The sequence below is a fragment of the Colossoma macropomum genome, unplaced genomic scaffold (assembly GCF_904425465.1).
Source record: "Colossoma macropomum unplaced genomic scaffold, Colossoma_macropomum, whole genome shotgun sequence".
Lineage (NCBI taxonomy): Eukaryota > Metazoa > Chordata > Actinopteri > Characiformes > Serrasalmidae > Colossoma > Colossoma macropomum.
This window is the reverse complement of record NW_023494799.1, coordinates 25276470-25303535: the sequence shown is the minus strand read 5'-3', so window position 1 is coordinate 25303535 and position 27066 is coordinate 25276470. Positions and strand designations below refer to the sequence as shown.

At 38.3% G+C, this 27066-nt stretch overlaps 1 protein-coding gene across 3 annotated transcripts in view; it reads right to left on the bottom strand.

Moving 5' to 3' along the window:
• Positions 1-27066, bottom strand: part of fes (FES proto-oncogene, tyrosine kinase) — a 45992-nt gene that overhangs the window by 1977 nt on the left and 16949 nt on the right. For 2 of the 3 annotated variants that reach the window (XM_036586229.1, XM_036586230.1), the window contains exons 5-18: positions 25278-25461; positions 24718-24855; positions 21882-22001; positions 20804-20926; positions 18625-18817; positions 14183-14263; positions 11774-12010; positions 9780-9902; positions 7307-7360; positions 6741-6859; positions 3157-3251; positions 2938-3061; positions 1253-1410; positions 252-374 (exon numbers count right to left, since the gene is read on the bottom strand). In XM_036586229.1, the coding sequence (XP_036442122.1) occupies positions 252-374; positions 1253-1410; positions 2938-3061; positions 3157-3251; positions 6741-6859; positions 7307-7360; positions 9780-9902; positions 11774-12010; positions 14183-14263; positions 18625-18817; positions 20804-20926; positions 21882-22001; positions 24718-24855; positions 25278-25461 (1872 nt within the window). The remainder of the gene's footprint in view (positions 1-251; positions 375-1252; positions 1411-2937; positions 3062-3156; positions 3252-6740; positions 6860-7306; positions 7361-9779; positions 9903-11773; positions 12011-14182; positions 14264-18624; positions 18818-20803; positions 20927-21881; positions 22002-24717; positions 24856-25277; positions 25462-27066) is intronic. The other variant, XM_036586232.1, reaches the window with a different exon arrangement.

Below are 27066 nucleotides of genomic sequence, written 5' to 3'. Positions count from 1 at the left end.
CACCACGTTAGCTACCGCAGTGGTTATAGTATCTGACCAAACACGCTTTGTAAAAGAGACAAAGAACACAAGAAATTGTGAGGATAGATGTGTACGCCACTTTCAATTAATAATTATGAATTATAGCTGTGTGTCGTGCAGGGACCACTGAACAGGATCTCGAGGAGTGGAGCTCACATCCCACTTTTACAATGTGAATATTATGGGTTTGGTTGGACTGAAAGTAAATCTCAGTTTGAAACGGGTCTCACCTCGTTCGACCTCGTCTCTGGTCTGCTGGTTGTTCATGCTGGTGTAAGGTGTGATTCCCCTGGAGAACGTCTCCCACAGCAGCACTCCAAAGCTCCACACGTCACTCTCACTGGTGTAGCGCCCTGAAACACAGCCAGGGGGCAGCATCGAGTCACTCAAGCCCATCTGCAGCTGACCAAATCCAACTCTCCAGGTGACAACAAGCACGGTTAGTGATATTCCGGGCAGAAACCAGACACCCAACAGATCACTATAATAACCCATTAACTAACTCCAAATATCACAGTAAGCTCACCATCTGCTGTACATCTCTCAAATGTATCTATAATCTGCTGCTCAGTGTGAGGTGGCAAAGTGCCTCACCACAAAAGAGACATGACAATAAGCAAACACTTAACGGCCTAAAATGGTAAATGCAACATCCCTTGTGTTAGTTAAAGCAATAGTTTGGAAAAAAAACAAGTGATTTACATAATCTACCCCAAAAGTGTTCAGTCAGCCAAGACAAGTTTGGTGTCTGAAGTTTGCTTCTTCAGTTTTCCATTTGAGCTATGAAATTAATGTAGCTTACAAGTAATGGGACCCCATTAATTACTGCACTGCACAAAGGCCTAAATCACACACTTGCCTCAAGTCATGTTGATTTCATGACTTTCAAGTAATCACTAAAAATTCGTTTATGTGGTTTCTGACACTGTATCACTGTTAAAGTACGTTTTACAGCTAAAACAGTATAGCTGCCATCTTGAAGCCTCAATTTATTTATACTTTTGTCCATTATTTTTGCACAGTGCTAATTGGTAGTCATATGCTTCCCTTACTTGTTAGCTACATTAGCCTCGTAATTCAAGTGCAAAACTAAAAAAGCAAACTTCAGACACTGAACATGTTCCGGCTGACTACATTTGAGCTGAAATGGTGTAAATTAGATTTTATGGTGAGGTATCACTTCTTTAACCATCTGTGGAGTCTGGTAAAGTCACAGCTGCTTTGGCTGTACCGTAGTTGAGGGCCTCCGGCGCGGTCCACTTGACTGGAATCTGCCTCATGCCGCCGGTTGCCGAGTACACACCGTCCTGCTCCTGGCGGGACATGCCAAAATCACTTATTTTCACTACACTCTCCTCTCCAACCAGACAGTTCCTAGCAGCCAGGTCCCTGTGAGGGGAGAGAGAGAGACAGAAGAAACAAAGAAAAAAACTCAAGAGAAAGCCAAGAAAAATGAAAGAAATAAAAGGGACAGAAAAGAAAAAAGAAGCATAAAAGAAAACATGAAATATCAGTAGAAAAATGAAGAGACAGAAGACAGGAATAGAAGGGGGAAAGACAGGACAACAGAGATGACAATGATGATGACAATGACGATGATCATGAAAATGACCATGATGATGATGATGATGATGATGATGATTAGGTAGAAAGAAAGAAAGAGATATGGAGAGATACAGAGAAACATTCAGTGAGAGAGACCAAAGGAGAGAGAGAGAGAGAGACAGACAGAGAGAGAGACAGAGATATAGAGAGAAAGATAGAGAGATATAAAGAGAAAGATTCAGAGAGAGATACACAGAGAAAGAGGCGGAAAGAAAGAGATACAGAGAGAGATACAGCGAGAGAGAGGGGAGAGATACAAGGACAGAGAGATAGACAGGGAGAGAGAGATACAGATAGCAAGAGAGAGAACCAGAGAGATATAGTTAGAGAAAGAGAGAGCGACAGAGAGCAATACAATGAGAGAGAGGGGTGAGAGAGACAGAGACAGAGAGATACAGATAGAAAGAGAGAAAGAAAAGCAGAGATACAGAGAAGGAGGGAGAGATATAATTGGAGAAAGAGACAGAGCGATACAATGAGAGAGAGATACAGATAGAGAATGAGAGAAAGAGACAGAGACAGATAGAGAGAGAGAGAAAGAGGGAGAGAACAGAGAGATAAAAGGAGAGAGATATAGATAAAGAGAGAGATACAATGAGAGGGGAGAGAGATACAGTTAGAGAGACACAGAATGAGAGAGACAGACAGATACAGATGGCAAGAAAAAGAGAAAAACAGGCATACAGGGAGAGAGAGATAAAAAAAGAAAAAAACAGAGAGATACAGTAAGAGAGAGGGGAGAGAGATACAGACAAAGAGTGGGATACAGAGAGATATACACAGAGAGTGAGAGAGAGGGAGAGAGAGAGAGAGAGAAAGACAGAGACAGAGCGAGAGATACAGAGAGAAAGAGAGAGAGAGAGACAGACAGAGAGAGAGATATGCAGAGAGAAAGAGTTACAGAGAGAAAGAGAGTGTAAGAGAGTGGGGGGGGGTTGGCTGTGTTAGCGGTGCAGGGTCTCCTGGTTCAGGCTCTGTGTGACTAAGTCTGAGTGGAGCAGCCGCCGTGTGAAGCCTCATCCCTGCTGAGCTCATTATCCAGCCTATCCCAGCCTGGCTCTGCCTTCAACCAACTGTCCTTCACTCCTCAGAGACCAAACCAGCCGCTAAAACCTGCCCAACACTTCTGCTTTTACAATTACTCCCTCATTAGCCCATCTTCTGGACATTTCTCTTTCAGCGGGAAGAGGAAACTAACATAATGATCCAGCAAATCACAGACAGATTCAATTACATGCTTTAAATCCACTGTAATCCTCTCTTCCTCTGTCCATCTCTCCAGCTTTCCTCTTCTTGAACACCTCCTCTCACCTGTGAATGCATTTCTTGCTCTCCAGGTACTCCATGCCAGACGCCACGTTTTCTGCCATCTTGATCAGCATCTTGGGCTTCAGGTTGTGCCCCTCTGTTCGGAGGAAGGAGAGGAAGTCGCCCCCTGAAGCAGAAGTTCAAACACAGCCGCTCGTGTGAGTACCGCGTTAACACAGTGAGCATGCAGAGTGATGTCTGAGGCGGGTCGCGGGTCATTACCTTGCACCAGCTCCATAATGATGTAGATGGGCTGCTTCTGCGTGCACACGCCGATGAGCTTCACTATGTTTGGATGGTCGTACTGCTTTAGGATCCTTTAACACACAGTGAGAGATTCAGACTCACAGCTTGTGTGTGTATCTGTTTGTTTTTGCATATTTTCAAGACAAAATGTCCTGACTATGTTAAAAAAAACTAGAGAAAAACAGTTGAGCTTAGAACAAATAACACTGCAATGGTTTCACTAAAAGTGCAAAAGAATTTATTTTACATATTAGTTACCTACATTAAAAGAAGTGTTTTTTCCTTCTCCTGTGAAGTTATTGATATGGAGATACGAGGTTTTGTTACGACAACAGCGATATGTATGTATATATGTATGTGTTTGCATATATACTATATATACTAGCCTATCCCAGTGGTCATTGGGTGGAAGGCAGGAAGGCATATATATATATATATATATATATATATATATATATATATATATATATATATACACATAAGGATAATAATAAAAGGATAATAGACATTGCTTTGACTGACCCTACACACTAATTATGTAATAAATTATCTTCTATTAATTTTATCACTTTCTTGTCACTAACAAAACAATCATGTCACTACAGAAACCTATTTCCTGTTTCGGTACTGATACTTCTTAATGTTCCATATTGATTTTCGGTCTTTGGGATACATATACTTCAAAACAAAGGTCCAACTGTTCACCATGTGGCCATGAGGGACAGGGATGCAGTCTCACTTCCAGCTCTAAAATGCAGGGGCGTGGCTAAAATAAGGATCTGCCTTCAGACTAAAACTGTGTACCAATAGTGACATGAAAACATTTGGCAGCACTTGTCCTTAAGTTTTTTTAATAACTCATGATAAATCTAAATCTTTTAACTTCACCATAAAAGAAATCAAAAAGATCCTCAAAAACACACACACATAAATATATATATATGATACATACATTTAAAGCTACCTCTAACAGCAACATTCTATTAAACTACATTAAAACTCATTAAAATTCATGTTTTCCAATGCGTAAGACATTACATATAGAAATTTACATATATAAAATACATATGGGGTATATTACATGGAGGTAGTTACATACATAAACGACTATGAAACATACTATGCAAAGGTTTAAGCCACCTGAGAAAATCTGATAAGCTTTTTCTAAAGCTCAGAAAAATATGACTGTAAGAACAAATGAAACATTTATAAAAATGACTGACTTTATGTGTACCAGTATTTTGTTTATTCATTTCCAAAGCTGTATTATTTGTAATCATCACCCAATACTTGGTTTGGCTAATTAATGCTTCATTAAGTTAAATTAGTGTGCTGCTCAGTGAATTCAATAAATCTAAGTGATGGGTGAGGGTGTCGAGGAGAAATCTGGAACCATATCTGTGTTTTTCTACCTAGCTCACAGCATGGCAAATACTTTTTTGAAATGAAGAAATTCTTGTTGTTTTGTGCTGTGTTCATGTTAAAAATTCCAATTACTATAAAGTGGGGATGGTAGGAAAAATGTAAATAAAAACAGACAGCAAATCCTTCATGACCTGTGTTCAACTGAAAACAGCACAAAGACAAGATATGAATGCTGAAACTAATTAACATAACTGTTTTGTATTTATATATATAATACATACAAAATATGTTTTTGTGTATATATATATATATATATATATATATATATATATATATATATATATATATATATATATATACACTTCTAAATTTGATTCCTGCAATATGTTCCAAAAAGTTGGGACAGGAGCACATTTTCAATACATGGGGGAACAAAGGTCACGAGCATTCAGTGTTGGTTTTCTGCCTCACCCTTTAACACACAGAGATTTCTCTCTCTGAATCCTTTAATAATGGTATGCACTGTAGATGGTGAAACCTCTCTTGCAAGTTTCCTGCAATCGTGCATTGAGGACCACTAGGCCTCATTCACCAATATCTTTCATACTTTGGTGCTCTTGAGAGTGTGTAGATCCTGTTCTTACCAATCCCAGAATAGAGCCAATCCCAAATAAGAAAACACTGGTAGATGTAAGAATCTTTGTGAAAACTGGGTATGTGGGCTTCAAGAAATTTCTTCCTATGAACGATTGGTGAATGGTTGTTCTTAAACTGCTGCAGCCAGTTTCACCTTCTGAGCGTTCAATCGTAGCCTAGTTTGAATGTAAACTGACCCTATGTTCAGGTTTACGAGCAACTAGAATTTAACTGGTTGAACAAAGTAACATAGTTTCAGCATATAACTTAAAATTTAAACGTGCCCTATAGTAGGTCTAAGTTCTGCCATAAAAAATCAGTTAAAATGGTTGGTCGATTTGATCGATGGGAAAACTTGCAATAAAACTGAAAATGTCTCGGTTTGCATCGACAACCAGTTCTGCAGGATATATTACACCCATTTTCGTCAACTGGAGATAGAAAAGATCGCAGACCTCCTAGCCGCAGATTTATACAACACAGACAGTGATGGTGCCCTTTTTTTTGTCCGGCACCGAGATATTTTTCTACAGGATCATTCCAAAACAGGTGAGTGACTCACACAAGCACACAAGTCAACTGCGTGAAGAGAAATAACCACAAGAGTGTGTGATGCTGACCTTTTTAGAATATAGCTAACTAACACAGCTAACATCACCTTTTATGTCATTTATCAGTTTCAAATAAAGATTATGTTGTTAGCTTCGCTAACGGTACTGACCGCTAATGGATAAAGTGCCGTTAAAATATTGCACATGAGAACCTAGTTTGAACATCGAAAAATTCCAGCAGCAGAACAGAATAACCAGACATACAAGAGATGGGCGCTTTGAGGACACCCCGTTATTGTAAAACACAGTCTCTTTTTGAATTATAGCTAATACAACCGACACATCTTAAGCAAGTGATATACCGTATGTCGAGATTATACATTTCCAGTTTATGTCGGGTAGCGTTACTAATTGGCTGCAGAGTGACAACGTCATTCTGTGCGACAGCATTTTGACCTACGATCACTTTACGCACTACTACTTAAGATGTACCGTAAGTGTCTGTGGTGCAACTGAAATTCTGTGTGCCGCTAGTTTTAAACTAACCACTCACAACGTAAGGTTTAGGATGGACTTCCCAACTTATGATTGAACTTAGGTTCAGCTGGTGCAACTGGCTGCTAGACTGTTCACTCACACAGCTTTTTACAAAGTGCTGACCAAGCCTTTTGTGACTATTCCTTTTATACCCATTCATGATAGCATCACCTGTTACCTAATCACCTTTTTGCTTGTGGAAAGTTCTAAAAAAAAGGTTGCAGGCATCAAATTTGGAATTGCACATCTTTACAATAATCAGTAAAGTTGATAAGGTAAAATGTTAAATATCTCTTCTTTATGCTCTTTTTAATTAAATATCTGTAAAAGACAGTTAACAAATCAGTGCTGTCTGATTTTATTTATTATGGAAAAGCCATTTTTTGTGTTTGCATACAACAGTTTTGCACAGTACTGCATGTCCTGACTCCTTATGAAAACAAATATATGCGTGAGTGAGTGAGAGAGTACCTAGCTTCCATGAGAAATTTATTTTTATGTTCTGGTGGAAGGTTTTCACGGCAGGCCTTCACTGCCACTGGTGTGTTGTCGGAGCGTAGGCGGCCGCTGAACACCTCACCAAAGTTTCCCTTTAAACACACACGCACACACACACACACACACACACACACACACACACACACACACACACACACACACAATTTTATATAGCACTGCTATTTAACCAACACAACAAGCTCAGATCATAAACTGTCACGCCCATGATGCAACAACATAGCACTGAGTGGTAAGTCTGCTCATTAAGATGTCAAACATATAACAAAATGGAAGTCATTATTGTTGTCAATAAAAATTTTGACAGTTTTACACTATCCTGGCAGTTTGTAGGTGTGTCAGATATAACAGCCCAAGGTATGCATGAACAGGGTCAGGGAAGCATCTGTGGAGGGTTAAAATGCTAATGGATTGCTCTAGAAAATCTTTTATGACAGGGTCACTCAGTCCATCCACTAGCATCCTTAACTGACAAACCTTTTACAGAGCCACTCAACAGGACACTACATATGTGTGCTTACCCGCCCGATGCTTTGCCCAAGTATGACGTCATCGTGCTCTAGAACCCACTTGTCCTTGAAAGGAAGAGATGAAAGCAGAGCAACAACAGAATTAGTTTAACACAATTAACCTAGTGGCCTCAGATCCCAGTCCAGGGAACCTTCTATTTTTGCTTTCTGATGCTCTGACACATCTGATCTAACATCTGAGAGCCTCGCAGTAGTGAACATATCCACTCACCATATATCTCACCTCTCAGCAGCGGAAAATGCCACCTCAGTTCAATCATTTAAAGGTTAAGTTATGGAAACACTACATCCTCTTACTGACCACTGACTCTTTTCACTTTTGAAAAAGGCTTTATATGGGCAACCGTTTCCGCTCTCTAGTTTCAGCTTCCTCTTCTATTCTATGTTGTCATTGGCTTTGATGGTTTCATGCCTTTTAGTATGTCTGTGCCAGTGCTGTGCATGTGGTAATGCGATTATGAATTGCTTCTAACCCTCAAAGGCTGATACAAAAAAGGCTATTAATGCTGTTTTATTTACTCTTTTATATTAATAATGTGATTTAAGAATGCTGTTATTGTGTTTTTGATCTAATAATGTTGGAAATTCAGAGGTATTTACCCTAACCATTTACACACTACCTTTTGAACAAGTTAACACATGAATTATAACATGAAAATAAGCCACACTTCAGTTTTATTATTATTAGCCACACTTTTATTATTATTTTTAATGATAAAGAAAACCTGATAAGTGCTTATGCTGCCTTTGTGTGAGGAAATATCATATTGACAATTGGAGTGCACATGAACTCCAGCACTATGCTGTATTTACTAGTGGGAACCTCAGATTTTTTGGGAAAAAAATAAATAAAAAAACACAACAGTATGTAAGAGCTTGGGTTTGAGGAAGGTAAGATGTGCATTTAGCATAGCTGGTGTGCAGACGATCACTGTGAAGACCTTTTGGACCTAAATAGATTGAAGAGACTTATTAAAATCGAAGCATATCTGTTCCATCAGACAGACAGCTAAATTTCCTACACAGACAAAGAAGTTTTTGTAAGAAGATTTTGAAAACAGGTATTAGGCTGCTCATCTGGAACTACAAATGAGTATCTGAAGCCTGTAAAATGCTGTTTGGGCCTGTCCTAACTAAAATATATTAATGAGTCTCGGAAAAAACTATGTTTTTGCCAAGTGCAAAATGTAAATGAAAACAGAATCCAATGATGTGCAAATTATTTAAGTCCTATATTTAATTGAAAACAGTACAAAAACAACATATCAAACGTTGAAACTGAGAAACGTATAAATATATGTTAATTTTAAGCTTGATTCGAGTATCATCTTTTAAAAAGTGCATGACAGGGGTGTCTTTACCACTGTACTATATCACCTCTTCTTTTAACAACACTCTGGAAGTGTTTGGGAACTGAGGAGACCAAGTGGAGTAGTTAGAAAGTTAAATGTTTTCCGATTTTTGCTCTATATAGAATTTCAGCTGCTCAACAGTTCAGGGTCTCCTTAGATGGTCCCTCTCCTCTTTAGTCTAAAGGATGCAGCATCCATGATTTCCAAAAAGCATTTCAAATTTGGATTCGTCGGACCACGGACACTTCACTTTTTCCACTTCGCCTCAGTCCATCTCAAATGAGCTTGGGCCCAGAGAAGGTGGTGGCATTCGTATGCAGTGCAGCACTTGCAGTGAATTCCATTACAGAATTTTATCAAAGATAACGAAGATAACAGCCAGCCACTGGTTTTCTGCCTTGTCCCCTGCATACAGAGATTCTCTGAATCATTTAATGATATTATGTACTGTAGATGTTACTGACCTGTTGCCAATTAACCTAATTAGTTGTGAGATGTTCCACAATGTGTTTTTTTTCAGCATTACACAACTTTAACAGTCTTTTGTTGCCCCTGTCATAATTGTTTTCAAATTCTAAATGGGCATATATTTTTCAAAACACAATAACACTTCTTAATTTGAACATTTGTTGTCTTTGTACTATTTCAATTGAATATAGGATTTAATTGATTGCAAGCAATTTCAAACAGACTTGCTTATGTGGACACTGTGTAACATTCTGTTATCTATACAAACGGCCAAAAGTATATTGCATGAGTAAAAACAGTAGTGGTAGTATCTTCAGGCCTGAATGGTTTTGTCTATGTTTATGGACACAGTATGTCATATAGTATCACATGACCATATAAGCAAGTTTATTTGAAATTACTCAATAGCTCAACATGGCCTGAGACAAATGTATTATGAAATCGACATGTATTGCTTAATGGTTAACTGGCGGCTATAAATATCCATTATTTGTTAGCTACATTAGCCTTTTAGCTCCAGTGCAATAGCTAAAGAAACAAACTTCACACACCAAAGATGTCTTGGCTAATCAACTACATTTGTGGCAATTGTGTAAATTAGATGTTTGGTCAAACTTTGATAGTGTTGAGGTGAGGAGGGCTACCTTAAGGATCGGCCTTTTCAGCACTATGTCTGTCCTCTTAGTGACATTTTTGTGCGAGTTGAGGAGGTGGTTCATGAGCAGTGGTACAGTCGGAAAACCTTCACCATCCAGACGATACATTCCCTGCATGCGCACACATGCACACAAACACACACACACAAGTGTGCGTCCACAAAGAGGTTTTCACACAATGAAAAACATTTTAACACTTCTAACCATTCAGCTTTACACAGGATGTAGAACACTCCAAAAAGCACATGCACACATATTTAACTTCACGTCTTCTTCAAATCATAAAGCTGCATTAAATATGCCTCAAGTTGCTGCACATGAGGCTGAAATATTTCCAAAACTATATAACTATAATATAGCTGGTACATGTATATTCAGTAAAACTACTAATAGGCTAATCTACACAGGGATGTCTTAAAGCATGCAAAGCATGGTAACATTCATAAAGCAATACTTGAGTATTTATGATTAGCTTATGCTAGTAATCACAAAATGACATAGGACGTTAATGAAGTAAATCATTGTATGGACATAAAGGGCGTTAAACTAAAGTGACACTTAAACTTTGTTCCATGTACAGTACTATTATGAAGCATCATGTCAATGCAATGACACATACTTCTTAAGAAATGACATCATCTTATTATTACTGGCATAAGCTATTAATATATGTACAAGTATTGCTTTATAAATACTTTATTCAATGCTTATGAAGAGTCCCTATGTGAGTAGCTTTCAATTTTTAACAGTAATTCCAATACAATAAATTAGCAGAAAGAAAGAAAAAAAAGAAAAAAGAAATTATGTAGATGTTTCTTAAATGATTGAGAGACTTGTAGAACACTGAGAATGCAGTTATAAATCTGATTATTTATAATAAGATTAATATTCAATATTCAGGTAAGCCTGGATTACATTACTTTTTAAAATATATATTTATGGTATAATTTTTAGAATGTAATAACTTCTTGTTGTTCCCAAAATTCTTGAAATATTAAAAAATCCAAATATCTTTTTGTGCCTAGTTTACATATTACAATAGCTAAATTAGTTAAGTAGTTAGTTAAACTGTATAAGTTATTATATATAAAATAAAAATGATTAATATAGAGGTGATTGCTACAGGGATGGTAAACACTTGATTAATTATACTTCATTACTACACACTTTGTGCAAAACAAAACAAACATTAAATTCACTAAATACAAAAATCTAGACTCTGACCAGGCCAACACCATCAGTAAAAAACACTAGTATTTAGAGCTTGGCCCTTTTGTATTTTTGCATAGTGTACGTAGTGTACATAAAGTGGAACTCCACCAATTTTTCAAAATCTTTGCATAACTGCTTCAGTGAAAATGTAAACAAAGTCATTCAGAGTGATAGTGATAGATAAGATGTAAATCACTGTCTTAGACATCAGGCAGCATTTTAATTACCTTTTCATGTAATCATTTTCTGTGAGGGAGCTTTTAGAGACATTAAACTCTTTTGTGGAACCTTATCTGGCTTCTATCATGACTAATGTGAACAAGTCTGACTCTAGAATAGAGCATTTCTTTCAAACCTCTCTAAATAGCTCTGTTTATGTCTTAACCTTTTAATTATACCTATATTTTGAAAAATTGGTGGAAGCCCCCGTTTTGTATTATTTTGGAAGATTTGTACTTGAGTATTATTGAAATTGAATACTTTTACTCAGTTTCATTTCTGAGAGAAAACTTTTTTTCTCCTTACATTTTCATTTAGACTTTCAAACAGCAGTTTTTTCTTTTTCTCCTGCCAATCAGTTGTGTTGTTTTTATTAAAACATCCAACCAAATTCATTTCACTGCCTTCAAGTATGCTATTATGTCACCCATCATGAATCACTAAAAGAAGAAAACTCTTCATTTATCTGTTAAAACATAGATCACTGTTTACGTTGACTTCAGTATATTTAAGGCTCCACATTTCCATATTTTTGCACTTTTTCCACACACCTCTGTGTTTTGAATGAGGAAGTGGCGACACTGCCCACCCCAGTGCACAGACAGCACATACTCCTGCTTGCCCTGACTCTGCCTGACCAGGAAATCTCCATCATTCTTCAGCAGCTCCTGGACCTCCACGCGCGGGATGGCTCCGTGATACCAGCCCTGCTGACTTAGAGGCTTCTCCACCTCAGGCACAGGAGACAAAGCGGGGGGCACCTGGGGGACATTGTAAAACACACTACTCTACAGACCAGGACACGTCCGTGCCACATTAGAACTATCACGACACAGTGTCCAGATCGCAGCACAATCAGCAGCCTGTGCAGCACAGTGGATAGCAATCCTGCTCCCAATTCCATTTCTTTTCCCCACAGACTTCCCCTCCACCATCACGAACTGTGTCCTCATTGCACATGTGTGCTAATGGAAATGTGGGGAGCGGTCAATTTAAAAATGGAACAGCCGTGAACATATGCTTGTGCTTTACTCTTATAAATGAAGGTGCCAAAATGGGTTCTTTGAAATGATGCCACTTTCCTTTTAATGGATGGTTCTTTAAAGAAACTACAGTAAATACAATACACAATAATGAGGAAAGAACATAAGTTCAAAGAATAAAGGTGCAATATGGGCTGAACTGTGATTCAAAAGGAAATGTATGTGAATGCTGAAATCATAATTTTATGAACCGCAAATCAGTAACCAATTTAATAACTCTCACACTCAGGTCACGGTTTATATCTCGCTTTGTGTATTTACAGTTTTCACAGTTTGTAACCACAGCTCATAGAACCGCTAACTAAAGTACCGATAACATGAGCACAGCCTTTGTTTGAGCCTAGTTCAGTGAGCTCTCTGAAGCATCCACCTGGAGATGCAGTTTTATGCAATATGCAAATTCAGAAATATATGATTTGCAGTCGCACTATGAACATGTAACAAGATGTGAGTTAGGATTTGTATTTACGATAAGAGGATTGTACAGAACTTGCACAAACTTATTCGCAGATATTTAATCTGATACGGGATTTGCGTTTCTGAAAATTATGATCCCACTGTCACATTCACATACGATTCCTTTCACGAGAAAAATAACTCTACAGTTCTTTTCTAAAATTTGGACAAAGCCCATTACCCACTACCCTTAGCTATTTAGTGCTGTCAGTGTTTTTTTTTTCTTCACTTGATGGAGGAAGTGTCAATCACTATATTTAGAAAACTGCCAATTCTTAGAACTGCACATCCAAGCAAAGCACATTTAGGAACATTTTTTTTTAAGAGTGTACACTCAGCTAACTTGTGGACTGCTCTGTTATGAGAGAAAGCAAGTTAACATTAGTTATATTAGTTAGCATTTACTTTAGTTATAAGAAATTTGTGACTTGCTGAAATCAACTGCGATGGCAAGCACAAACAACAACATGATTACACGCAGCTACCAAATGTTAGCTTAAAGGATTATTTCTTGTTAGCTCTAGAGATAGCCTAGCTATTGGCTCTCAAGAAAGCCTATTATCTCTAAAGATAGCCTAGCTATTAGCCCTTGAGATGATCTAGCTATTAACTCTGGGGATATCCTAGCTATTAGCTCTGGGGATAGCCTAGCTATTGGCTCAGGAGACAACCTAGCTATTAGCTCAGGGGATAGCCTATTAGCTATTGAGATGGTTATTAGCTCTGGGGTTAGCCTATATATTAGCTATTGAAGTTAGCTCTTGAGAAGGCCTATTATCTTTAGAGGCAGCCTAGCTATCAGCTCTTGAGATGGTCTTTTATATTAACTCTGGGCATAGCCTTGCTATTAAAACTTTGGGGAAGCCTAGCTATTAGCTCTGGGAATAGCTAGTATTAGCTCTGAAAATAACCTATTAGCTCCAGAGGCAGTCTAGCTATTAGCACTTGAGATAGCCCAGCTATTAGCTCTGGGGATAGTTTTTCACCATATAGTTAAGACAAAATCAAAATGCATTTGGGCAAATGGGGTTGACTGAATACTCCAGGTTTCTACAGTCACACTGAAGGTTCAAGGAGTAGCTTTTCTCCCCTTCTGAAAATGGAAATGCTCTTCGGAGTGAAGGGGTGTGGAGGGGGAAGTCTGAGAGTGCCATTCTTTTCAGGAATTGGAATGCAGGCCTGCATATGCATTAAAGAGCTTTTTAACTGGCTGATTAATTGAATCAGGTGGGTTAGAGCAGAGTAATCACAATGGGATCATAACAGGATTGTGGAAGCACTGACACAGAGAGATAAAATTTTCCAAGTGTTCAAGACATATCAGCAAAAGCGTGAGACTGAACTGCTAATCTTGACCAAAGCAGGCTGCTAAAGGGTGCGTGGCCAGACTCTGAACAGCTGAAACTTAGCTCATGCTGTTATTTTAGAAAGAGGAAGAAGCCTAACTGAAATCTCACTTACCATGTACTTGGGTTTGAACAGGCTGCTGAGGTGGCTGATGATGCCATCCATGTTGAGTAGCCTGTTATCTTTCTCTCGCTCCTGAGTGACAGGAAGAGTGCACTGTAAGTGAAAACATGCAGTGCAAAACTTGCTGTCCAGTATATCTGTACCACAGTGATAATAAAGAGCTCCAGAAGACATGCTGATGATCGCATCACTGTAGCTGTACGGCACTTAAGATATTACGAATGGTGGGGTGCACTGATGCATGGTAATTGATTTTAATAGTATAATCTATTATAATGATATTCAAGGACATTTTCAAAGGTGAAGGTTATTGAAGTTCCTGCGTAACAACAACAACAACAATAATGTTGGTATACAAATGCATATGTGTGTCAAGAAGGTGGTGATTCATCCACATCAATGTTGGACTGCTATATCAATTATAATAATATTCAATAAACAATGTGCTCATTTTTGGTCAACATACAATTCTCAGGGTTCTTTTAACCATTTGTTTTAGATTTGCTTTAGATTTTTACTGACTAAGTTTCAGCTTCACAAAACCTAAGAAATGCAACCAGTTAACTCCTTTTCCAATGGTGGTTAACAACATTATCTGTTGACTCAAGTTCAGACACCCACGCTATGATTAACCCTCGTGCATGTGCACAAGAAAGTGTGCTGTTTACTACAAAGTCAATCACATGAAGCATGAGGAGGAGCCATGCAGCTTATTTTTCAAGGAAAAAAGAAGAAATTAGAATACATAAATATACAGAAAGTAAGGCAACTGTAATGATAAAAAACAAAGTCTGCTGCTGTTAGTGCTTATTAGAGTAATACTTGTTTTAGATTAGAAATGAACAATAATATTAGCATCATTTCCATAGTAGCAGATAATTGCTTAAAAATAATTAGCGGTATCAGACAAATGTTTACATTTGGCCTAAACTGGATATCCAAGATGTAGAGTAAGGCTGTTTTGACTGAGTCCAAATTTGTAATTGGGATTACATGGACTGTGAAAAGCAGAAAATGCAACCAACTTTTAAGACTGAACTTTGGAGATGTGGAAGAATATCCCTGCACATTTCTCTGAACATTTTAAAGTGAGTCTCTCAAAAAGGACGAAGGCTGAAGCTGTAATAACAGCAAAATGTGAACACAATCTGAAATTCTATTTATTTTCTGTGTAATTATTGGTTAAATATGTTCTGCTGTTTTTTCCTTAAAGCTGAAAAAAATAAATATACCTAATGACCAGGGCAGTCTCTGACTTTTGTATTGTATTTAAAAAAAATCTGCACCCCTATCAAAATAACTTAATCAAATCAACCTGTTTCAAATTATAATCATATTGTGAAGTCAGAGAATTACATCTCTAACTATTGCACCTGCAGGTGCAACACCGCCAACCACAGAAACTTGTGCTTACTGCAGAAGCCCCAAGCAGAGCAGGTTCCACCATAGTATCGCTCTCACTGTGTAACCAATCATGCTTATTTGTACACATCCTGGAACAGGACCAATGCCCTGAATGTGAAAACGATTCCCTTGACAGAGATAGAGAGAACATGACCTGGCTGATTTGGTTTCCCCCTCTATAATCATGTGTCCAGGCTTTTAGAGGCTTTAACAATAGGCTATCATCTCTAATACTCTGCCTGAACGGCTTTTCCTCTGGAAAAAAGATACACATCTTCCTCTATGGTGAATAATGGGTGTGGAGCGCAGCACAATGAAAAGCAGTAAAGGGAACATACGTCACTTTCCTGGAGGAGACATAGTAAACAAAAACAACAGCCTGAGCAACTCACTTATCCATGAAAGATTGAGGGTTTTTGAATGGCAGCAGCGATAAATCTGCCAGCTCCCGCAATTTTATGGAATGTGGGGTTTATGGAGCCACTCAGCCAAAACATAGCACAGCTATAACTGGACTAGAAATAATGTTTAATGTACATGTGCCCTGAAAACGCACTACATGGCCAAAAGTATGTAGACACCTCACCATCACCCCTATATGAGCTTGCTGTACATCCCATAGGAGGGTGTTTGTGGGAATTTGTGCCCATTCAGTCAAAATGTGAGGTCAGGCGCTGATGTTAAACGAGAAGGTCTGGCTCGCAATTAACATTTTACTTTCACTGGTGTTCAAGTGGGGTTGTGGACAGGGCTCTGCGCAGGCCACTGGAGTTCCTCCACACCAAACACGTCAAACTATAGCTGAATCCCTTTTCACCCCTCACCCCTACCACTTAGCCCTTAGCTCTTTGTTTTGTGTGTTCAAGTCTAGGGGTAGGGTTAGGGGTCCTGATTTTTGTTGACATAGAGGGGTAGGGTGAAGTGTTAGGGCTACATAGCCCTCCAAATGAAGGTTTTTCAGAGTCATATTCCAAACCGAGTGTTATGAGTAAAGAAGAAAAACTGGCAAGATGACTGCACAAGCGACCAAAGACACCCACAAATATGAGTATTTTCTCCATTATTAGGATAACCACTGTATTAACTTTTAACGTTTAATGTTGTTTCAATATATTATGGTCCTTCATAACAGGCATAAAAAAATCACTAGTAGTATGTTGATGTCTCGGTAGCAAGCTAGCTAGATTTTTCTGTTCCACTCTAAATGGTTTAATGTGGAACAGGAAAATTCAAACAAGAAGCTGGTGAATAGCTGACTTTAGCTTCATATCACTGAAGAATTAAAAGTGGGCGATAATAAATAATTGTGAGGTTGCTGAATTTTACCCTCCTCTGCTATCACAGCAGACTGGCAGGGTCACCTACAGAGCACTGCTAGTAGTCTGTTAATGAAGCAATGTTCTTTTTGATTTGAAGTTCCATGTCCCATTTCGTAGGGGAAGATTTCAACTACTACACGACACTCAAAAACAAGGGGTAGGGGTAAAAAAGAAATGGGATTAGGCCCATGTCTTTATGGAGCTCACTTTGTGCCCAGGGATAATGTCATGCTGGAAGAGAAAAAGGTCTTCCCCAAACTGTTACCACAAAGTTGGAAGCACATCATTGTCTAAAATGTCTTTGTATGTTGTAACATTAACAGTACCCTTCACTGGAACTATACAGCCTGAAAAACAGCCCCTGACCATTATCCCTGATCCACCAAATAGTACTGTTAGCACTATGCATCCAGTCAGTAGCATTCTACTGGCATCCACCAAATCCAGATTAGTCCATCAGACTGCCAGACAGTGAAGCTCCAGAGTTCAGTGGCAGTGTGTTTTACTCCACTCCAGCTGGCGCTTGACATTGCGCATAGTGATCTTAGGCTTGTGTGCAGCTGCTCGGTCACAGGAGCGGAATTCTGTAATGAGTGATGCAACAGAGGATAGGTTTGCGATTTTTAGATGCTAACCACTTCAGCACTCGATGGCCCCGCTGTGTGAGTTTGTGTAGTCTACAACTTTGTGGCTGAGCTGTTGTTGCTCCTAGACACTTGCATTTCACATCAATAGCATTTACAGTTGACAGGGGTAGATCTAGCAGGGTGGAAAATTCACAAACTGACTTGTGGCAAAGGTGGCATCCTATGTCAGTGCCATGTTTAAGGTCACTGAACCCTTCAGTTCAATTCTACTGCCAGTGTTTGTCTGTGGAGGTTGCTTGTCTATGTGATATACCTGATAGTAATGAGTATGGCTGAAACACCAAAGCTCCAAAATTAGGAGGGATGTCTACATACTTTTGGCCATGAAGTGTACATATATATACACACACACACACACACACACACACACACACACACACACACACACACACACACGAACACACATATATATATACCTTTTTACATTTTCCTTCCGATACACTCTCACCTTGCAGAACATTTTAAATGTTCTGTAAAGGCAAAGCTGGAACTGACGCACAGTGTTTTTCCAAAACACTGCGGCACAAATCTTAAGTGGAACCATTTGTGCTTGTCTTTGAACCATGGATGGCCTGACTTAGCATAAACACTGGATGTATCTAAATAGGGACACAAAGTGTCATTTTTAATGAATCTGTTTTGAGGGTTAAGCTTTAGGAAAAGGAAGAATGCTACAGCATGCTAATGTCAGGGTAATCCAGAATCCACAGAGCGGCTGGTAAAGTTGACAGTCTTAACAATCTCTGAGTCAACAGGTTACATAATGCTGGGCTTATAAGAGAAATGAGTGAGAAAAGGCACTGTCATTACATCACAGATTAGTGTGCTGTTCCAACATGTCTGTATGACTGTCTCTGCGGTAAAGACATTGGGCAAACAACTGAAGACTGGTGTTTAACTGTCCGTGTCACAATGCTCGTAAATGCCAGGATTAAAGTAAACAGCACCAACTCCCAACTTAATTCATCCAAACACAGAACAGGAGGAGTACATGAGAGTTGCTTAATATGCTTTAAACCACAGTCTAATGAGAAGAGAGCATTTCCGTGTAGGTTTCACTTACGCTAGAGTTGCTGGAGGTGATAGAGATTTGGTCGTCATCCAGGCACACCGGCGGAGCCTCCTTGCTGCCCAAACTCTGCAGTTTATCAGCCAGAAGCCTTCGCTGGGCCTCCAGTCGGGCTCGCGCCACCATAGACATCACCACCTGCTGCCGGCTGTCCTCCAGTGCGTTACGCTTGCTGAACTGGTACACCCTGGTTAGCCAAAGAGACATAGATGGATAAGTGGACGATTCATGAGGGCTACCTATAGTTATGTCTATTAATTTTAGCTCGTTTCACAATGTGCTGCATCTCCCAGAATGCACTGCAACGTAATGTACACTGTGACTCTCCTACTCCAACAACAATCTATGGAACAGCGGCTACACCTAAATTCTACACAATTCTATGCAATTCCACACCAGTCATATCACTAAACACACCAGCTGCATTCAGCTGCAGTTGAACTAATATAAACACCTAACGTCAGCTCAGCAGCTAGGCCAAGTATTAATAAACTTGCAGCAAGGAAAGGATGCCAGGTGTGTAATTCAAGCAAATGGGCAGGTTTAAAAGACAGTTTTATTCAAGAGTTATATTTACATTCAAATTCTAGAAAATACTTTCAATTTGTTTATCTCAATGAGATACACAGAAGAAATAATTAAAATGTAAAAAGTGGCTTTTCAATGCGTATACGCCATTAAGGACCAAGGACCAACTATGGCTAGTCAACTGAAATTTCCACTCTGAGGTTGAAAGAATACATTTCATAATTTAACAGCTACTTGGGGAAACATGGTAAAAGTGCTATGAATCAAATATCTATAGAAATGTCAAGGGTGCCTGATTACTTATTCAGTCATTTCTCTATATTTACTGGAATGTGTCTTCATTAACTATTATTTGCAAAGTGCTTTTGAAAAGTGCTAAACCTTGAGTGAGATGGACTTGCCTTTGTTGAATGCAAGCTGAGCTGTGTAAAGTGAGGAGTAATCCCATTTTAAATGATAAAGTTCAGGCCAGCGCCAGTCATAGAGCTGCTCCATCTGTTCCTGGGCCACCCATTAATTACACACTGTATTAACTCCCAATAAATCAGCAGTAACTTCTAACAGTACTGGACAGGCATATAAACCATGACAGATTAGTCCAGCACTTAGTCCACCATTTACACAGTACATCTAATATTCATGAAGGCGCTCTTCACTCTTGAAGACCGAATGAAATATACCAAGGGATAATGCGCAGCTTAAAAGGGAAGACCATTAAACCCATTTCATGTCACTATAACTGTTCAGACTTCGTTTACTATCTATTAAAATGAGTGCAATTTTCTTTTAAAGCAATAGTTTAGCGAAAAATCGAATTTGCACAATTATGCCCTTACCTCAAATGCACTCGCTCAGCCAAGACATGGAGCTACAAGGCTAACAAGTAATGGAAGCATATGGTCACCAATTAGTACCACGCAAACTGCAAGCCTAGAACACCATACACTTGTCCCAAACTGTGTTGAATTGTTCAGTAACCTTATATGTTTGCTTACGTGTTTTTCCACTGTTATGTATGAAAATAGACAAAAGTATTTTGCTACTTTGTGCATTCAGTACTGTGCAAAAGTCAAAGACCACCCTTCATTGATTTTCTGCTATTCATTTGTCTTGAAAAATAGTAGAAAACATATATTTAACAAAAAAAAAATTATAAAGAAGTCTCAACCACTTAACACAATACATTATTGCAAGGTACCCATGACTGAACATTGAATCATGCAGAAATCCCCTTTACAAATGAGTGCTATGGAAAAAGTTATGAAGCACATTTTCATAACAATACATTCAGTATCAATAAAGTCTTTATTACAGCTTTTATTCTCTCAGTACACTCAATTTTAGTTTTTTGAAAAAATCTGCAAAGTTCAGTATTAGGAGTTGGTTGCATTTTCTTCTTCCCAGGTTCCAGGTAACCCCAAAGACATTCAACTCAATATCTGACATCTAATCTCTTCAGAAATATCTGTTTAACTCATCCATAATGGCTGTTTGGACTGGAAATTAAATAAATCAAGTGTGATCTCTGACTTTTGCACAATGCTGTACATGTTTTTATGTCATATAGAGGGGAAAAATCACTAAACAACTGCTTTAAAATCCCCACAGATGGCTACAGGACTGGCCCCATGGTGGGAGAGTTTACCTTTGGCCGGCATTGGTTGAACCCTCCTCAGCCTCTAGGTCCAGCTCCAGCTGGTTGACGGTGGCCTGCTGTGCTCCCAGAGTAGCCGCCAGACTGAGTAGCTCTTCCTCCACGGCCGTGAGCCTGCGGGAGTGAGAGAGGGCAGCATTAGCAGTCCCTCCACAATAGGAGGACAGAGGGAAGGCAGTGTATGTGGGAGGCCAGCTTTACAGTGCTCCTCAGTTGTAAACATCCAATTTAGCAAGAAATAACTGCAGGCTAGTGGCGTGAGCAGGCAGGATGAAGGATATAAGAACAAAGTCACAAAGTATCGTAAACAAGAAAATCTTTCAGAACCAAGCTGAGAAAACATTTATGTGGCATTGCAAGTCTGTCAAATACAAGTTACATACTGAAGTATGCTAATTTGTGTAGCATCAGCTGTCATGCGCTACTCTGTAAATCCCAGCCGACCACTTCTGTTTGCTTAACATGGTGGTTTGGAAAATAATGTAATAAGGACAAACAGATAGTGAGTAAAATTTCAGGCTTATATCTTCATTAGTTTCTGAGATGCAGAGTATATCTCTATTGGTTTTAAAAGGTAGCCGTGGCACTAATTTTTGCCTTAAAGGACAATTCCACCGATTTTTCGAAATTTTTGCGTAATTACATGGTACAAAGTCATTCAGAGTGATTTGATTTTGAAATGTGTCGTTCTAGAGGAACTTACCAAATCAGAATTGTTCACAGTGATGGTGATAGGAACCAGACAACTGAAGGGTTTAATGCCTCTAAAAGCTCCCAGTTATTACATTATGTGGTTATGAATACGCTGTCTGATGCCTGAAATATAGTTTTAACTCACATACCTTAGATAAGCTTTTGTCCTTAAACCCATTCATGGCAGAAAGGTACATGTAGAGTGTTGTGAGGCAAAACAGTCCCCAAAGAAACTTAAACTACTTTAACTACTGTGAGTAGTGTACATATGTCCTAATGTGTGCAGGGTGCACTGATGTGTGTATGAGTCCTATGCCAGCTTTTACTGATGCCACTATCCCGCAGTGTTACAGCATGTAAGGGAAGCAGTAGGCACCGGTGCTGGATCCCTTCCAGAGTCAGCTCATTGAGCTCCAGCTCTTCAGGCTTCAGACGCTCAGCATCTTCGAGCAAACTGTTGTCAAACTCCACGCAGGGAGGCACATCTGCTCTTGACCTGTATAAACACACAAAGATGAGATGAAGAAATTCTAGAATTGTAGATGTTACAACAACTTCAGTTTTCAGGATTGACGTTTATCACCTTGTTATCCTCGTTAAAAATGAATCTCTGTAAATATCAAAGCTGTAATGCTGGAATTTCAGAATCACTTTCACCCAGTTTACCTGACATTCCACATTATGCTAAGTGATGAACAGCTGCCAGCACAAAGCTTTTAAAACCTCCCAGCTGGCTTTCAGTCAGAATAGCTTTGAAATGTTTGACCCAAAAGGTTGCCGGGCCAATTCAATTACAGGATTCAGTTACAAGAGCTTCTGGGGGAAAGCCCAATCTAGGAAAAATGAGTAGCAAGAATGCCTAAAGTGATCCAAATTAGGGCCTGACTGACATTGAACTTTTGGTTTCAAAGAGGCAAAAATTCCAATACCTGATACAGTCTGATATAATTTTACATGGTGAAAAAGGAAACCAACTAGTTTTAGTTTTATTTAAACAGTGCTCATATCAGCACTGACTGATATTATGGCTGAGATAATAAGTAATTTTGCAAATTGATATTCTGGGACAAAATTATTTATATATATATATATATATATATATATATATATATATATATATATATATAAATAATTTTGTCCCAGAATATATATGTATAAATAATTTTGTTATATATATATTATGTATATATATATATATATATGTGTGTGTTGTTTTCATTATTTAAAACCATTTCGCAGTTATATGTTCTGTAAATCTATCACAATTTCCATTTGCACCAGAGGAAGTAAAAAGCCCAAGGCCATTTTAACACCAGTCCAAGTTTTACAGACAAAAAAAAACAAGTGCTTATACTTTCTTTTACAGTTTATTTCACTCATTTTAATGCTCAGAGTTCTGAAGCGGAGTCTCAAACTCTACCACACAGACAGAGCGCTGCGGCAGAGCTTCAGCTCCTGATTGTGTTCGTTGAGTGATTGATTCCTTTTATCGCCACAAAACGTGTCGATGGTAATTGTTTCAGGTTAAAATACATCAAGATGTACTTCAACTGTAGTAGCACCATACACTTACACAATAAACATATAATGTAACACATATACAGTAAACAATATACAATGTATACAATTAGACTGAACAACCAGCACTGCGCTCAGAAGAACCCTCCCCCCTGTAGACCTCACACACCTACAGCACATAAACTGTGGAACTCAATACCATTTCCTGTGTGCAATATAATCAATACTCCATGTGCAATACTTGTAAAATATCTCTATAGTGTAAAGATTTTTTTTGCTTTTTTTTGTATAATGTTTATATTGTTAATTTTTGTAAATATAATCTATATATATACTAAATAAACTGTAACCTTGTTAAGTAATAACAAGGTTAATTACTTTGTAGGTTAATTCTTCTCTTGTTGCTTCTTTTCTTGAGTGCTTTGCTGTCCCTTTGCTGCTGTAGCACTGTGAAATTTTGGGACTAATAAAGGATTATCTTATTTAATGTACAACATTTTGCGTAAGAAAACTATGGAAAACAATATAATTTCATCAATGCATTCTTACAAAGGCTGAAATTCTTACGGACAGACTAAAATGATAAAAACCTCAGATGAGTTTAGTAACCTTATCTCAATAGGAAAGCTATTTTTTCTTTCCATGTTCTCAGTGTTTAATAAAAAATAGCACACTGAACATGATGTGAAGGTTTCAGTGCGTTAAACATGAAAAAAGTGGACTTAATGTGAAAAGGCCTCAATGACAATACAATTAACTATAATTTAGCATGAAAAATACTATTTTCTCTATGTGCCTGCACTCCAGTGTGACATTTACTCACAGAGCAGCCAACTACTATATGTGTAAATAGAGTAAAATTAGCACTGGCATTTTAAATAGTGGATCGGAGGTGTGAATGGCAGAATGCTTTTAAATACAAAATGGAAGGGAATAAGGATTTTACTTATTGATTCTGTGGCTGCCATCAACAATTAGTGGCCCTAGTGGTGATACGATCATCCGTTGTCAATTACAATTATCAGTCAACTGTTAAATTTCATTAACTGAAATAAAATAAAACATTTGTTTGGTTGTTCAAACGAGCATCCTGTTCCTGAATGTCAATTTCTTATACAACATCTAAAGGTACAGTATTAGCAAAAATTTGGGCATCACTGGTTCATTTTTTAAGCAAAAATAAGCACGTCCTCTATAGTGAACACACATTTTAATGCACAATTACTGCTGATGTGCTCAATTTGAACCATTGGGAAAAAAATTAAACATAATATGTGGCCTGCACAAAAGATATGAAACATTTTAGATTTTATGTCTCACTTTTTTCAATATATTGTCACTTAGAAATTCAACAAGACATTCAGCTTTTGCATATGACTGTATGAGAAACTAAACACGTGGGACCTATTGGCTAATTTTTATGGGTCAAAAGATACACCTGTCAGGCCCTACTTTAAATTCAGACATCCACTATCAAATAATGTAAGATGCTCCTACTAATAGGTCCAGACTAGCAAAGCATGCCTAATACATGTAACCCCTTAACATTTCAGGCTTATTACATACTAAAGTATATTATTCATTAACTACAGGGACTTTTCTTAGGTCATAGCAGTGTGTAATAAAACTTTGGGCCCGCCATGGCTTGGTAAGGGTTTAAGTAGGGTCACTCAGGAAGCAAAACAAAACTCTACCTGTTCTGCTGAATGAAGCTCTCATACTCTCTATGAGGCTCAATGTTTTTTAAGGCTTTGGCCATCTCTTTATGGACACACACCACCTCATCCTGGAGCAAGCTGGACAGGTCAAAATACTCCTGAAGGATCTCCTTTCTAAAGGACAAAAGAATCAAACGGTACTCTCAGGCACTTCCTCTTTTGAAAGGCTTTATGAGTGACATAAGAAAGAGAAAGCATTCAACAAACATGGGGAAACCATTTGACTCACTAACCGGAATAAAAAGTGGAAGTTTCAAACGGTTGTCATGGGAAATTTCAAATGAATAACAGTTCAAATGCTTTAGTGACTTCCTTGATCTTCAGCAGCTCACGCTACTCAGCAACACTGTAACATCAGTGTGATTTAAAAAAAAACGGTGAATACTGGTTGAGTCATGCGCCCACAATTCAGTGTCGTAAAAGCTTCTTAACAACCTCATAATGCTGTTGTTTATGAAATGTTGTGAAAGAGGCACAGACTAAGTCCTCAGCGCAGTCAGAACTGAGTAAACCAAAAACAGAAGTGTTCCACTCACAGTACGAGCACCATCTCCTCCTGCAACGTCTGCAGCGCTCCCAGCAGTGCCGGCTGGCTCTGGCCATAGTGCTGCTGGTGGTGCACCTGAGCCGCCTTTACTGACAGCACATACTCGTTGTGGTGCTCGTGGAGTTTCAGCGTGGCTTTGATGTAGCGCTCCTTGGCTTTCTCGCGGTCTTTATCTGTATGAAACACGCACACACAAGAATTCTTAGAGAATATCGTAATAAATATAATAATAATAACAGTAACACTTTATTTTGGGGAACATGTGAGGTTTATTAAGGTCCTATTCTTTGTTCAGTAAAGCCCAAACCAGACGCTTGTAAATGGTTTATTCGCTATGCAATGAGCTGTACTTGTACATTATGATCTGTATTAGAACATAATTGGAGGTCTGTTATATGAAAATCACAACATAACTGCATTATTAGTTGTAGGAACACAATACATTTGTAAAAACTTTATTACACAAATGATTTAGAATTAATTATGATTTAAATTCATATTGTACTAATTTATAATTGGTAGTATTTGATTCTTGGCGGTTTTGGTAGATTTTAATTGGCAGATTTCATTATTAGCTCTAAGTAATAAACTAAAATTAAGCCATAAACTTGACAGAACCTATAACAGAACCTATAATAATAAAATGTTGCCAACTATACACTAAGATGTGAAATTAGATTAGAATTAATGCTATAAATTGCATAATAAAATCTTAAAATGTTTATTACTACTACTACTACTAATAATAATCGCCATCGTTGTCACCATTATCATTATCATAACAATATACCCTTAAAACCGCCTAAACAAGGGTTCATGAAGGGTTCTTTGGTAAAGGCAATGGTTATATACAGTACTGTACTAAAGTCAGACACTACCCTTTTACTTCTTTAATTTCTTGCAGCTTTCTTACAGTTTCCATTCTTTTTATGAGACTTGCTTTCAGTTTTTCAAAGAAATTTGCAGGGATGTTTCTCCATACCTCCAAAGTTCAGTCTTACAAGTTGGTTGCATTTTCTGCTTCTTGCCTTCTCACTGTCTCATGACACATTTAGATTAATCAGTCCATAAAACCTTACTCCACATCTCAGATGTCAACATTCAGTGTCCTAGTGCATGTTCTTCTTTGTTTGATGTGTCTGTCTCCTTTTCTCAGTGAGGTCTTCTTGACAGCTACACATCCTTTCAGACTCATAGTGCTGAGTTGTCTTCTCACGGTGGAAGGATGGACAGAAACACCTGTGGATGTTTTCAGATCTGAAGCAACTTGATTTTCTCCTCTCTCTCAAAGATGACAGCTTTAAGTTTTTTTTCTCTGATAGGGACAGTTTTTGTGTCTACCAGGTCTTGCAGGTTAGGAGTCCCAATTTCTCTGCAAATTCATTTTTTTGAACACCAGTTTTGGAAACTCCTGTTCTTTCCATTTATTTTTCATTGACTTTTATTTTCCCTTTGCAAGTGGATTATCTTATATCTAATCTCCTTTAGTCATTTTGATGCTCATCAGAAAGACATGTTAAAGGCAACTGAGGTGAGTTTGGGTAGCTGCTTGTGTTAATGTTAGTGTCTGTTGGCAGGGGAACATAATGCCAGTGAGATCTTTGAGAGCAGCTGTTCTTGGGAGGCTGTAACTGGTTGGTTGGATGGAAGAGTTAAATCGGCAGTAGGTGCACAAAAGTAAACAGTGGACATGTTAAACACTGCTAGATTTGATATTACACTTCGTGTTTGAGGCTTTTGTGCATTTTTCTATTAAATGTATGTTTTCTGCTAATAAT